The sequence below is a fragment of the Mastigoproctus giganteus genome, chromosome 1 (genome assembly GCF_048544385.1).
Source record: "Mastigoproctus giganteus isolate SK-2022 chromosome 1, ASM4854438v1, whole genome shotgun sequence".
In the NCBI taxonomy this organism is placed as follows: domain Eukaryota; kingdom Metazoa; phylum Arthropoda; class Arachnida; order Uropygi; family Thelyphonidae; genus Mastigoproctus; species Mastigoproctus giganteus.
In genome coordinates, this window is record NC_143575.1 from 232,684,209 (window position 1) to 232,699,939 (window position 15,731).

General features: G+C 39.8%; 1 protein-coding gene across 4 annotated transcripts in view; it reads right to left on the reverse strand.

Annotated features, from left to right (window-relative positions):
- Positions 1 to 15,731, reverse strand: part of LOC150091606 (uncharacterized) — a 306,538-nt gene that overhangs the window by 57,666 nt on the left and 233,141 nt on the right. For all 4 annotated transcript variants that reach the window (XR_016547109.1, XR_016547108.1, XM_090376258.1 and 1 more), the window contains one exon: positions 164 to 4,474. Coding sequence is in view for 2 of the 4 variants with exons in the window: in XM_090376258.1 (XP_090232384.1) it covers positions 164 to 4,474 (4,311 nt within the window). In the remaining 2 variants the exon portion in view is untranslated. The remainder of the gene's footprint in view (positions 1 to 163; positions 4,475 to 15,731) is intronic.

A 15,731-nucleotide genomic window follows, 5' to 3' on the forward strand; every position in this document is an offset into this window, starting at 1 on the left:
GCTTACCAGAAAACACAATCATAAATGAATAACCTATATTACAATCCAGAAATAAATAAGACAAACTAAATCTGTAACCCATTTCTTTCTGCTTATGCAATGTAAAAAAAGTTTTTAATTAATTTCAGAATAATTAACAATAGAGACATACAATAGTTCTTACCTCCATATGGATCATACAAGGGGTATCCAACCCCTACATGGGTATGATGATGAGTGTGCAGATGCCGCTGAGGTGGAGGAGATCGTGTCCTATCACTAGAACTAGTAGCTTCCTGTTTAGCAATAGTAACTGCAGGTTCTGCATTTGAAACTTTACTTTGAACAGTGCTAGATGTTGCAGAAGATATAGGTGTTGACACAGGTGTGGGAGACATCAATGCATGTTCTTGAAGTTCGTGAATTTTATGAGTTGTATAATGCTGAGAAACCTGATGCAATAGATCTAATGCTTTGGGTGTACCAGGCGGATGTAACTTGGTCCCCAAGGGATCAGCCGGTGGCTGAGAATGAGCTGGAAGATCACAGGGACCTGATGGTACATGATATCTTAACTGTGGATGTAAGTATGGAGACCCACCATAGTGAGGTGTTGACATGATCATGGGATTCAAACCACTTCGATACATTGGATGAGTATGATCAAAAGGCATGTGTCCAAAGTGTGGAGGTGCGGGTTGTAAATAAGAATGATGAAGGTAAGCATAAGTACTTGTAGGAGGTGGTGGTGGTCCTGTTGTTTCCATGGTGGGTTTCTGTCCTTCAACTTCTGCCTTTAATTTGTCAATTTTTATTTTATCATCTCGACTTCCAGGATCTATCTTTTCAGATTTATTACAAACAGATGTAGCGCCTTCTTTTTTATTACTAGAATTATTTGCACCTGAAGAATTATAGTCTTTGGAAATTGTAACAGATGGTTCTCTCACATTACATTTTGGACTAGATGCAGGTGCTGATACCGTTGTTTTCACAAAATCTGATTTTGGAGGAGATATGACTGAAGAAGTACGAGTATTTTCGACAATATGACTGGATTTTGGTGCACTAGCTAATGGTCCAGGCAATTCTTCTTTGTGCTTGCTTGGAGTATGAGGAAGCTGCTGTTGATGGGCAGACTGAGGTTGTTCAGACTCCAATTTTTGTGGATGCTGTTCCATCAAGCGATCCTGAAGAAGATAATATCGGTGGACTTCTTCTCTATGATCATATAACATTGCAACTTCATACTGATTATGCTTTGCTTTGCTGGCTTCCATTTGAGATTTCAGTTCAATGTTTTCTTTCAAAATCTGATGATTTTCATTTTGTTTTTCTTTCAGTGTTATAGAAGAAGTAAGAGAACCTGAGGAATGAGCAGAATTTTCAATTCTTCCCTGTGCTGGAAGTGATGGTGGATGTGGATCATGTTCCCTAATGTCTCTTGTTTCATGTTCTTTATTTGAAATTATTGCGTTATTAGAAGACTGCTGTTTCTCACAAGGTACACTAGACGGTTGTGATACAACTTTATCAGATAACAAAACCTTTTCCTTACCACTTCTTACCCTATCCTCTTTAATAGGTTGATCATTTTGTGGATTTTTGGAATGGGACTGTTGATGATGGTGTTGATGGGGATGCTGCTGATGGTGTGGATGCTGATGATGTGAATGTTGATGTTTTTGCTGATGGTGGTGGTGATGGTGATGATGTGGCTGCTGGTGCTGCTGTTGATGGGGCTGTTGATGCTGAGATTGTTGATGCTGCTGTTGTTGTTGCTGTTGTTGTTGATGCTGCTGTTGTTGTTGATGCTGCTGCTGTTGTTGTTGTTGTTGTTGATGCTGCTGTTGCTGTTGATGCTGCTGTTCTTTGTACAACCGCTCTTGGTCTTCCATATACTGTTCATACTGCTGTTTATAATGAGGATCTGAGGCCAATAAATGCATATGGTATGCTGGATCCACTGAATAAGGATAACCCTGAACATAACCATAAGGATATGGATATGGCTGTTGCAATGGATATTCTTGCATATTTGTACTAGCAGCAGCTGCAGAAGAAATGTTCGAATTTGTAACAGCTTCATCACGAGATTTCTTATCTGTACTTTCCTGTTCATTAGATGTTCTCTCTCTCTCTCTATTCATCTCACTATTTTGATCATTCCAGGATCTTGTATCTTTATTCCTTTCCATTTCAGATTTCTTGCCTACATCCATTTTTTCAATGCCAGGTGTAGTTGGGGTTGATGGTGCTGACTGTGGTGGAACAGAAGGAAGCAGATAAGGAGGTTGACTATAATATGGATACATTCCATAGGCACTAATGTTTGCTGCTGAAGGTTGTGAAGACTCCGGAGTTGATTTTCCAACTTTATCATCTTTTTCCTTCCCTGAAGGTACCTCAGATTCCAATATTGGAGCAGTATCATTAGCGTCAGAAATATCTGAATATGCAGGGCTCTGAACATTTTCATTTATGTTACTTTCATCTGCAATATTCATTTCCATTGGAACATCAACCGAACGGGATATATTTGTTACTGAGGGTACAGATGGTCGTTGACTATTTGAAATTTGAGTTATTCCCAACGTTTCTCTTATTCCAGATATAGGTTCCAAGTTTGGAAATGAACCTTCCACTCTTTCTGTTTCATCACATGGTGGACCAGACTTTGCTGGAGAAACTGAAGCTGACAGTGCTTTTCTTTCCTTATCCTTGTCTTTGCTTTTTTTCTTATGCTTACTTTTCTCCTTCTTTAAACTTTCAAGAGCAGGATTAATTGTAGCTGGCTCACCCAGGATTGTTGGTTTAGGTTGAATAGGTTTTAGAGAAGATGTAGTTAACGGATGACCTCCACCAGAAATAGGTGGGTGAGCACCTGGAATACTGGAAGAAAGAGTTATTAACTGACTTGAAGGAGCAGGTACAATTGGTCTAGCTGATGAAGATGATGTGGCAGGTGATTTTGGTTTGTACTTATCTGGTTTTTCCTGTTTACTTTTAATTTTATCACATATTGCACCTACTGACACAGTTGACACAGATGGTGGAACTGGTGATGAAAGTAATGTTGAGGTACCACTGGACAGTGCGGGTTTAACAGATGAGATATTATTTACATTAGCACTAACTATAGTTGGTGTAGCAACAGTTACTGCTGTTGTGGTTAAGGTTGTATGAGAAACAGTTGTTGTACTGGTGGCTCCAACAGAAATACCCTGATTGAATACAACATGAGATGTTGGAATGCTAACAGTAACAGATGGAGACACTGACATTATTGCAGTCGATGTCTCTAATGAGCTGGGAGTGTAGATCACAGAATTTGATGGTGAAGTTACTGCTGTAGTAGGGACAAGGCCACAAACCTGAGGACTAGGCTGGGGTGTACTAACTGCAGGCATATGAGTTGATAATAGTTGTTGGGATGGAAAGGTGGAAGCACAAGGTGTGGATGTGGATGAAGATGTTGAAGTTTTCACTGTTTCTGCCAAAGACGTAGGTATTTCATGTTGATCTTCTGGATTTAAATTGGTAGAATTTGTTTCTGGTTCTGGTGCTGGCAATGGTACCAAGTCTGTTGTTGGCGTTGGTGCTGGAACAACTGACCTTGACAGTGCACAACTTTTCTGATTATTTTTGGAATCATTAATTGCTACTGAAGCCAATGTTGAAAGATCAGATGTCAGTGCATAAGAGTCATTATCAGGAAGACTTGATATATTACTGTTTGAAAGGGCTTCAGTATGAGATGTCCTTCCACTAACTAGATGAGGAGAGGAGGCAGAGTTAGTAAATGACATGGCAGGACTAGGTGGTACACTTACACTGTCTTGGATGCTCTCTTCGTTGTCTGAACTATTTCCCACATCCTTGATGTCTTCAAGAGCAGAATCTTCTACTTTACCATTTTCAACATTGCTATGTGCATGTGTTTGATGATAACGGAGGCCATTGATATGTTTATATTTCTTACTACAATTTGGTTCTGGGCATTCAATTAATACTGGTGAGGACGGCTGGGGAAACTCCACAGGAGTACTTAAGGTAGGTGTTGGAGTACTTCTTGACTGAGACCTACTTCTTTTAGAACTCTTATTTTCTCCTACAGCTGGACTTATATCCAAATCTGTTGGTCTACCTTTTCTTTTTCCAGATGTCTGTATACCACTGTCACTTTTAGCGGGACTACTTGGTACAGTAAAACCAGAACTTGAAGAATTGTTATTACTGTTAACTGTAGTCCTACGTCCTTTTCCGTTCCGTAACTTACTATGAACAGAAGTCCTAGAATCACTAAAGTTATTTGCATCACTAGAATTACTGGTTGATCCCCTCCCTCTTTTACCACGTCCTTTGGAATTTTTAGAGTCTACATCACTTGTGGGTGACTCACAAAACCTCGGAGGTGCCCAATCATGTTTTGTGCAGTCCAATAAAGTCCCAACGTAAGTTTTACCTCGCCATGTAACATTCACAACTAACACACCTACAGAGAGTAGGAAAAAATAATAATAAATAAAAAAATAAGCAGATAATATAATGTTAAAAGTGAACCAACAAAAAATTCAGTATTATTTATGAATTCTATGAGAAAAGAATAAATTATCAAAGTAGATCTCACTCAGTGAGTACTATGCACTAGTAACTAATAATACAGAATTATGATAAAAGATAATAATCAGAATATGGGACTTTTACAATTTACAATTAGCATTGTGAATTAGGAACCAAGACTGAAATACAGACTACACTACAATGCTAATGAGCTTTGTCCCCACTGAAGTTAATTAATACATTTGATACATAATCAAACCCAATTTATACCTGGTTATTTACAGACCATAAAAAAGTACTCTACTTTTCTTCTTAACAAGACTTCAAGAGCTAAGCTTTAGAGCACACTCCAAGGCAATTTATGTAGCATTCTGCCTTGTAGAAACAGTTTGCCTGCCTTTATTTCTAAAAAAAAGGTAAGGTATCCACGTGTTACAAGTCGCAACTCCGCTGAACGAGCAGTTTTTTAGCCATATTTAGCCGCTTATTGAATATTTTTACATCAAATTATTTTTTGTAAGTAGTTTATAGACCTAGTAAGGATCGTTAGTTTATTCTGAATTGAGCCAGCGAGATTTGAAAGTTAATTAATACTTAAGTGTCCATAGATTTACCGTCGTAACTTCCCGCCGTTGTCTTTGTCATACGATCGTTATATATCGAACCTAGATAGTGTTAGTATAGTATAGGTTATAATATTTTCAATGATCGGTAAAATCTATTAAACTTGAACTTCGTTGGCATTTAAATTGTATTTTTAACTAAATACATATACCAACTTAGATTACAAACGTCACATAATTAATTAATACATAACTGATACGGAAGTTATATAAAGGGAACTCTGAGATAATTAATACTTGACACTAAAAAATATATATCCCATTATAACTGTGTTGGGAGATAAGTTAGGGTTATAAACTGAAATTGAAATTTTATTTAAATTAAAAGAAAACATGACTCAGACCAGAGCAGCAAAACAAAAGGCTCAAGCTAATGGAAGTGCTGTGGCTCAGAGGAGAACTGAGGTGGGCAGTTGCCTTCTAAATCACAGCCTTCTAAAATGCACAGCTTGCATGATGCTTCTGGAGCATTCAGATACGGGACATGATATTGCCATGCGGGATGTCTTTGTGTATCGAAATCAGGCAACAACTCAGCATTCTTATGGTCCTATATAAGAGCTTGAAGGACAGGGTGGATGCCCTCGAAGGAACTAAATTGAGGGGCCCATCAAGCTCTCAGCTGCAAACATCAACGCCAGAGCTTGCACTTGGTCGTCGCGCAACACAGCGGCAACCCCCAAGGCAGAATGCGCTGGTCCCAAAGGAACTAGTAGTTGTTGGTGACTCTATTGTCAGGGAAACGGGGATCATGCTTTGTAAAAAGGATAGGTGGAACAGGACCAGGGTATGTCTGCCAGGGGCAAAGGTTGATGATGTTGTAGAGCAGATATCATCTATTAAGGGCAGAAAAGGTGATACAGTTGTACACGTTGGCACTAACGATATCAAGAGTAGGAGACCGGCAGAATTACTTAACAAGTACAGGTCACTGTTGAAAAAAAGCCGTGAAATAGGGTTGAATTTGAAAGTGTCTGCAATTCTGCCCAGGCACGATAGGAGGGAGTATATGATGAGAGCCTTGTCGATCAATTCGGCCCTGGAAAGATTGTGCAAGGCTCAAGGGGTAGAATTTTTTTCAGCCTGGACTGTACTTGTTAACAGGAGAGACTGCTTCTACAGGGATGGGATACACTTAAATAGAAAGGGTGCAAGAATATTTTCTGATGCTATAGAGGCAGTGTCAGGTGGGTCGGAAAACTGCTAGCTTGGGGGGAGACAAAGACGAATAGATAAACGGTTGTTGTTATTTGGTTTTTTAGGAGCATTAGCAACTAAGGCCATATTGCTCCGGTGCGGTGGTCATTCCCTGACCTTTCTGCATGTTCCGTATTTGGTGGTGACGGGCTCGAACCCCGGTCTAATCAAGAAGGGTGTGCTACGCACTGCTGCTCCTTCCCACCTGGCTACGGAGGCGCCTTAGATAAACGGTAGCCACTGGCAGAGGTGAAAGAGATTCTTGCACGGCTTCTATTGAAATGAGCAGAAGCCTGAAAAACAAGATGCAGGTTATTTCAGAGGCTGCCGGGAGTCATTGCGGTACAAGTAAACACATGGGTTGTGTTAGGGTAGCTAAGAATAGAAATAGGTGCATGTATACTTGCATGTACACCAATGCTAGGAGTTTAGTAAATAAATTTGATGAATTTGAGGTATTGCTCAAAACATCAAAGGCAGATATTGTTGGGATATCAGAGACGTGGTGTCACACAGATATAAGGAATGCAGAACTGGAATTTGGGGAGTACAACGTCTACAGAAAGGATAGACTGGATAGGAAGGGAGGAGGGATTATGCTATTAGTTAAGAAATACATAAAATCCAAGGAAGTGAAGCCAGTGGACATCGCTGGACAGTGCAGTGTCGAGTCAGTTTGGCGTGACATAAGCATTGGGAGATCAAAATTGAGAGTAGGAGTGTGTTATAGGCCTAATGACTCTGATGAGTATAATAAGAAACTGTACAGGGAAATAGAGTGGGCCAGTAAATCAGAGAGTCTTATAATGGGAGATTTTAATTTCCCAGATATTGACTGGAATTTGTGGGTTGGTCACTCACACACTAGCAAGGCTTTTGTGGATTTATTGGATGATTGTTTTCTACATCAGCATGTTCGGGAGGCAACTAGAGGGAGGAATACTCTTGATTTGATTATCAGCAGTGATTCTTCATGCATTAAGAATCTGCAGATAAATGAACCACTATGTGGCAGTGATCACAGTGTGCTGAAGTGGGATTTACTCAGAGGTAACTACCATCAGGGGCAAAGGGATGGGTTATAACTTTCGTAAAGGCGACTATGATGGACTGAGACAGTATTTAAATTCTATACAGTAGGACCAACTGATGATGTTACCAACAGCAAATATTTTTGCTGTTGGTAACATCATCAGTTGGTCCCACTGTAAAATGGGAAGCATTCAAAGAACTTATCTTGGAATGCTACTAGGCTTTACATACCAACTAAGAAATATTGTATAAGGTTTAGGCCTAAATGGATGTCAGATGAACTGATGAGGCATATGGCAGAGAAGTAACATGCATGGGATACATACAAATTAACATATGACACAGAAGCCTATGATAGATACAAGTTGATCTGTAACCAAGTTACAAAGGAGGTTAGGCAGGCGAAGGCAGATTACGAGAAATCTTTGGCAAGGGATGCAAAGAAAAACAGCAAACAGTTCTTTACTTATGTAAACTCTAGAAGGAAGGGGATGAATCAGATTGGTCCACTTGATATCGATGGGTCAACTGTTGATGATCCTATTCAGGTAGCTAACTAACTAAATGAATATTTTGCATCCACATTCACACATGAGGAGTTATTTAGCGAGGGGAAAGCCAGAGGTGTATTCAACTCTAGCAGTAAGCTAGAGAATCTTGTATTAACTGAGAGTAAAGTGGAGGAGAAATTGTTGAAGATAAACACAAGGAAGGCACCCGGGGTGGATGGGATCTATCCAGTTATATTAAAGGAGGCAGCAAAGGAAGTAAGCAAACCCTTAGCCATAATTATGAGAGCTTCCTTGGACTCAGGGGAGGTACCCACAGACTGCAGATGTGCAAATGTGACCCCAATTCACAAAGGAGGATCAAAGGCTGACACAAGTAATTATAGACCTGTGAGTTTAATTAATTTTCCATTAATTTTCCTGGAACTTCTGTTCCAGGAAAATTAATGGAGGCACTAGTTAAAGAAGCACTGCAGGATTATTTAGACAAGACTTCAGTTATAGCTCGGACACAGCATGGTTTTGTTAAGGGGAAGTCTTGCCTGACCAATTTGATTGGATACTATGATGCAGTCACAAAGGAACTGGATGCAGGGAATAACTTTGATATTATATACTTGGATCTTAGAAAGGCTTTCGATACTGTTGCACATGGAAGACTGCTGCACAAATTGGAGCAGTGTGACACTGGAGGCAAATTGCTGCTGTGGATAAAGGGGTGGCTGAGGGGGAGAAGACAGAGAGTGGTAATCAATGGACACTGCTCGTCGTGGACTAATGTTATTAGTGGAGTCCCTCAGGGCTCAGTGTTGGGCCCATTATTGTTTTCTGTATTTATAAATGATATTGATGAGGGTATATCAAGCTTAATGTCGAAGTTTGCAGACGATACAAAGGTAGGCAGGGTTGTCAAGGACACTACTGACACTATGCTGCTGCAACAGGATCTGGAAAGGTTGAGCAGATGGGCCGAGAGGTGGCAAATGAAGTTTAACATTGACAAATGTAAAGTACTACACATGGGAAACAGCAACCCCAGAGCAACGTATCAACTCTGTGGTACTACACTGACAGTGGTAGAGAATGAAAGGGACCTGGGGGTGGTTGTGCAGGCAGATATGAAGTTCTCTGAGAAGTGCAGACGGGCTGCAAGAGTAGCTCATGGTGTATTGTCAATGATATATAGGAATTTTTCTAGCAGGGATAAGGAGGTGATTATTCCCTTGTATAAGGCAATGGTCAGGCCACACCTAGAGTACTGTATACAGGTCTGGAGGCCTCATTTCAAGAAGGATGTAGAGCTGCTGGAACGAGTACAGAGAAGGGCAACAAGATTAGTGAATGGAACAAAGGGGTGCTCTTACGAAGAAAGGCGCAAGTTTTGCAAATTACAGTGTCTGGAGACTAGGCACCAGCGAGGTGATCTGATAGAAGTGTATACAGCCTTGAATGGTTTGAGCATGCTCAATGCTGATGGGATTCTTCCTCTCGCTCAGAATAATCACCTGAGAGGGCATAAATTCAAATTGAGGAAAGACAGATGTAGGATAGACGTGCGGAAATTTGCCTTTAGCCAGCGGGTGGTTGGTTGGTGGAACAGACTTCCATCCCTTGTCGTGGAAGTTGATAGCCTAAATAAGTTTAAGGCTCAGCTGGACAGGTATTTTGAATGAACAGAGGGGTGAAGTGGAAGTGGTTTTTTTTTTTTTTTTTTTTTTGGCTGATGCTGCATAAGCTTGCTTTCTTGCATCAAATGTCTCTACTAATGCTAAATAGGAAAGGATCCCTCAATTCAAGGAAAGAGAAATTCCATTAAAGAAACATGTTTTACCTTTTATTCGCAAAAATGATTTCTTCCATCAGAATTCAAGGAGAATAAATTCTTTACCACAGCAATATGTAGCAGCAATATGTGGAATATACTTTTGCAAATAGTCCAAGGCTGAAGTTAGCGTAGGGATCATTTAATTTTATTGGCTAAGTGCAATATCAAAAATAAAAAAAAAAACTTAGGTGGTGTTAGACACCACCTAAGAAATTAGATGTAACACAAATCCATTTAATTTTATTTTGATTGTTTCTTTGCCGTTTTGTTTACCATTTTTTCAAACATTCTTCATTTATTATTAATCAAATTTCTTGAATTAGTAACCATGATGCAGGGTTACTAATTCAAGAATGCAGTTACTAGTTCTCAATGCAATTTTATTGGCGCCTCCGTAGCCAGGTGGGAAGGAGCAGCAGTGCGTAGCACACGCTTCTTTATTAGACCGGGGTTCGAGCCCATTACCACCAAATACGGAAGATGCGAAAAGGTCGGGGAATGACCACCGCATATCCCGGAGCAATATGGCCATAGTTGCTAATGCTCCTAAAAACCAAATAACAAACAACAACAAGCAATTTTATTATTATTATTAGTAGTAGTAATGATGCAAGAAAGCAAGCTTATATAGCATCAGCAAAAAAAACCTACACAGTTCACCCATTCATACCCTCCAAGAATTGTCTAGTGCTTCCTTGAATAAATTCAAACCATTCACTTCTACAACAACAGATGGAAGTATGATCCAAAAATCAGCCAATCAGCCACCTGCTGGCTGAAGGCACACTTCTGCACAGCTATCCTGGAAACATTCTTGCTGAACATATGAACTTGAATATATGACCCCTCATGTGTGTAGTCTCAGCAAGTGGAAGAATGCCATTAACATTCAGCTTACTCAATCTATTTAAGGTTTTAAAAACTTCAATCAGATCTCTCCACAGGAGCCTAGTCGCTATACAAAGGGATAATTACCTCCTTATCCCTACTAGCAAAATTTCTGTATATCAATGACAAAACCCTGTGAGCTGTGAGGCACCATGTCTACACTGCTCCAAGAATTTCATGCCTGACTGCACAATTATCCCCCCAGGTCTTTTTCATTCTTTACTACCCTGAGTGTACTACGACACAGTTGATATGTTACTCTGGATTTATGGCTACCCATATGCAGTACCTTGCATTTGTCAATGTCAAACTTCAACTGCCATTTCTCAACCCATTGACCCAATTTTCCTAGATCTTGATGCAGTAGCTTGCCTTTATGACTATCATTAACCACCCTGCAAACCTTTGTATCACTTGCAAACTCAAACATTAAGCCTGATATACCTTCATCAATATTATCGATAAATATTGAAAACAAGAATGGGCTCAACGTTGAACCGCAGAGAACTCCACTATACACAACAGTATCAGAAGCATTTCTGTTGTTGTCATTTTGGTTTTTAGTAGCATTAGCAACTAAGACCATATTGCTCCGGGGATATGCGGTGGTCATTCCTTGACCTTTCCACATCCTCCGTATTTGGTGGTCACGGGCTCAAACCCCAGTCTAATCAAAAAGTATGTGCTATGCACTGCTGCTCCTGCCCACCTGGCTATGGAGGCGCCGAAGAAGCATTTCTGAAATACAGGGTTGTGACGTCAAAATTAATTTTTTGCATCCAGTTCCTTGGTCACTGCATCATAGTAACCTATCAGATTGGTTAGACAAGACTATCCCTTAACAAATCTATGCTGTGATTACATTATTGCATGCCTGTCCAGATGGACCTGCATTACCTCTTTAACCAGTAATTCCATTATTTTCCCTAGAACAGACATTAAGCTAACAGGTCTGTAATTACTCGTGTCATCACCTTTTGATCCCCCTTTGTGAATTGGGAATACATTTGCAAATCTCCAGTCCACAGGGACCTCCTCGGAATCCAAGGATTTTCTCATAATTATGACTAAGGGTTTGCTTACCTCATTTGCTGATTCCCTTAATATGTATAACTGGATAGTTCCACCCACCTCAGCTGCCTTTATGTCCATCTTCAACAATTTCTCCTTCAATTTCCTTTCAGTTATCACAAAGTCATTTAATTCCTCGCTAAAGCTGAATAAACTTCTGGCATCCCCTTCCCTAAAAAATTCTTCATGTGTGAATGTAGATGCAAAATATCTATTCAGTTTGTCCACAACTTAAGCGGGGTCATCAACAGTTAATCCATAAACATGAAGCAGCCCAATGTGACTCAACCCCTTTCTTCTACTGTTAATATAAGCATAAAAGTCTTTGCCAGTGACTTCTCATAATCTACTTTAGTATGCCTAACCTCCTTTGTAACTTGATTACAGACTAATTTATATCTACCATAGGCTCCTATATCACCTGGTAATTTATATGCATCCCATTCACTTTTCTTCTCTGCCACAAGTCTCAATACAGTAGAGCATTGATAATCCAAACTAATTGGAACCGTGGAGAGTTGGAATTTCCAATATTTTCGGATTTTCGAACTTATTATAAATACTGTTTGGAGACGGAAAAAAAAAAAAAAAAGTTTAGTAAGTTCAGAAATAAAAACACTAGTTGTACTTACGTATTTTTATTCATAGGTAACAAAACAAATGGAACTTTCAGCAACAATAACACATATGTATAGGCCTTTAACGAAAATAATTACTTAGTTTTTGCTGCTTCATTTTTGAATTTTGGTTCATTAAATTAAATGTAGTAGTAGTAGTGGCATGTGATGCAAGAAAGCAAATGTATGAGCTTATGCAGCATCAGCCAAAAAAAAAAAAAAAAAATCACACCATTCCCTCCAAATGCCTGTCCAGTTCCTCCTTAAATTTATTCAACCTATCAACTTCCACAACGACAGATGGAAGTTTGTTCCAGCAATTAACCACCGCTGGCTAAAGGCAAATTTCTGCACATCTATTCTACATCTGTCCTTTCGTAATTTGAATTTATGCCCCCTTAGGTTCGTAATCTGAACAAGTGGAAGGATCCCATCAGAATTCAGCGTGCTGAACCCATTCAAGGCCTTATACACCTCAATCAGATCACCGCGCAGGTGCCTAGTCTCCAGCCACTGCAATTTGCAGAACTTAAGCCTCTCTTGATAAGAGGATCCCTTCATTCCCCTCACCAATCTTGTTGCCCTTCTCTGTACACGCTCAAGTAAATCTACATCCTTCCTAAGGAATTTCGTTTCTTTATTGCCAGATCTCTCATTCTTTTCAGCAAGAATAGTTCAGTTGGATCACATTCAGTTTGTTAATTGTTTGTCAATTAAGCATTCAAATTGTTGTTGATTTCACGTATCATTTAATTTTGTTAATTGGTATCAATATCATTAATAAATGCAGAAAACAACAATGGACCCAACACTGAACCTGGGGGGGGGATTCCACTAATAACACTAGTCCACAAAGAGCAGTGTCTACTGATTACCACTCTCTGTCTTCTCCCACTCAAACCATTCCTTTATCTATCCATAGCAGAAATTTGCTCCCAATGCCATACTGCTCCAATTTGACCAGCAGTCTTCATAGTGCAATAGAATCAAAAGCTTTCCTGAAATTCTAGTATACAATATCAAAATTATTTTTTGCATCCAATTCTTTTGTGACCACATCATAGCATTCACTAAAATTGATCAGACAAGACTTCCCCTTTAGTTATAGTTAAACAACCAATATGAAGTAGACCAATCTGATTCATCCCCTTCCTTCTAGATTTGCTGTGTCTGAACTATAGCTGAAGTCTTGTCTAGATGATACTGCAGTGCTTCTTTGACCAGTGTCTTCATTAATTTCCCTGGAACAGAAGCTAATCTAACTGGTCTGTAATTACTTGTGTCACCCTTTGATCCTCCTTTGTGAATTGGGGCATATTTGCACATCTCCAGTCCACAAGTACCTCCCTGAGTCCAAGGAACCTCTCATAATTATGGCTAAGGGTTTGCTTACTTCCTTTGCAGCCTCCTTTAATATAACTGGATAGATGCCACAGGGGCCTTTCTTATGTTTAGCTTCAAACAGTTTCTGCTCCACTTTGCTCTCAGTTATTACAAAATCATTTAGCTCACTGCCACAGTTTAATACACCTCTGGCATTTGCCTCCCTGGATAACTCCTTGTGTGTAAATGTGGATACAAAATACTCATTCAGTTTGCTAGCTACATGAGCAGGATCATCAATAGTTGAACAACCAATATGAAGTAGACCAATCTGATTCATCCCCTTCCTTCTAGATTTGACATAAGTAATTAAAGAACACTTTGCTGTTTTTCTTTGCATCCTTTGCCAAAGATTTTTTGTAATCTGCATTTGCCTACCTAACGTCCTTTGTGACTTGATTACAAACCAGCTTATATCTACCATGGGCTTCTGTGTCACCTGTTAATTTATATGTATCCTATGCATTTTTATTTTCTGCCACATGTCTCATTAGGCCATCTGACATCCATTTAGACCTAAACCTTGAACAATATTTCTTAGTTGGTATGAAAAAGCATAGTAGCTTTCAAGATTTATTCTTTGAAGGTTCCCATTTACAATTTGCTGTTGGTAACATTATCAGTTGGTCCCACTGTATAGAATTTAAAAACTGCCTCAGACCACTGTAGTCACCTTTGCAAAAGCAAAAACCTTTCCCTTTACACCTAATGGTAGTTACCTCTTTGAGTAAATCCCACCTCAGCACCACCAAATACGGAGGATGCGGAAAGGTCAGGGAATGACCACCGCATATCCCGGAGCAATATGGCCTTAGTTGCTAATGCTCCTAAAAACCAAATAACAAAACGAACAAAACCACCTCAGCACACTGTGATCACTGCCACTTAGTAGTTCCTTTATCTGCAGATTCTTAATGAATGAAGAATCATTACTGATAATTAGATCAAAAGTATTACTCCCTCTAGTTGCGTCTCCATAGCCAGGTGGGCAGGAGCAGCAGTGCATAGCACAGGCTTCTTGATTAGACCGGGGTTCGAGCCCGTGACTACCAAATATGGAAGATGCGGAAAGGTCAGGGAATGACCAACGCATCTCCCCGGAGAAATATGGCCTTAGTTGCTAATGCTCCTAAAAACCAAATAACCACAATAACCAATACCTCTATTTACCTCCCAAACATGCTGCTGTAGAAAATAATCATCCAGTAAATCCACAAAAACCTTGCTAGTATGTGAGTGACCAATCCAAAAGTTCCAGTGGCCCACTCTTAGTTTACTGTACAGTTCTTCATTATATACTCATCTGAGTCATTAGGCCTATAACAACTCCTACTCTCAATTTTGCTTTGCCAGTGTTTATGTCACACCAAACTGACTCAACACTGCACTATCCACCCACATCAACTGGATGCACTTCCTTAGATTTTATGTTTCTTAACTAATAGCATAACCCCTCCTCCCTTCCTATACACATTGTACTCCCCAAATTCCATTTCTGTATTCCTTATATCTGTGTGACACCATGTCTCTGATATCTCAACAATCCCTGCCTTTGATGTTTTGACCAACACTTCAGATTCATCAAATTTATTTACATGCATCTGTTCCTATTCTTAGCTACCCTAACACAGCCCATGTATTTACTTGTTCTGCAATGACCCCCAGCAGTCTCTGAAGTCCCCTGCACCTTGTTTTCCAGGCTGCTCCTCATTCCAATAGAAGCAGTGCAAGAATCACTTTCACGTCTGCCAGTCGCTACTGTTAATCTAGTAATCTGTGTTTCCCCCCCCCCCAAAGCTAACAGTTTTCTGACCCACCTAACACTGCCTCGATAGCATCAGCAAATATTCTTGCACCCTTTCTATTTAAGTGTATCCCATCCCTGTCGAAGCAGTCTCTCCTGTTAACGAGCACAGACCAGGCTGAAAAAAATTCTACCCCGTGACCCTTTCACAATCTCTCTAGGGCCGAATTGATTGACAAGGCTTCCATCATATACTCCCTCCTATCGTGTCTGGGCAGAATTGCAAACACTTTCAAATTC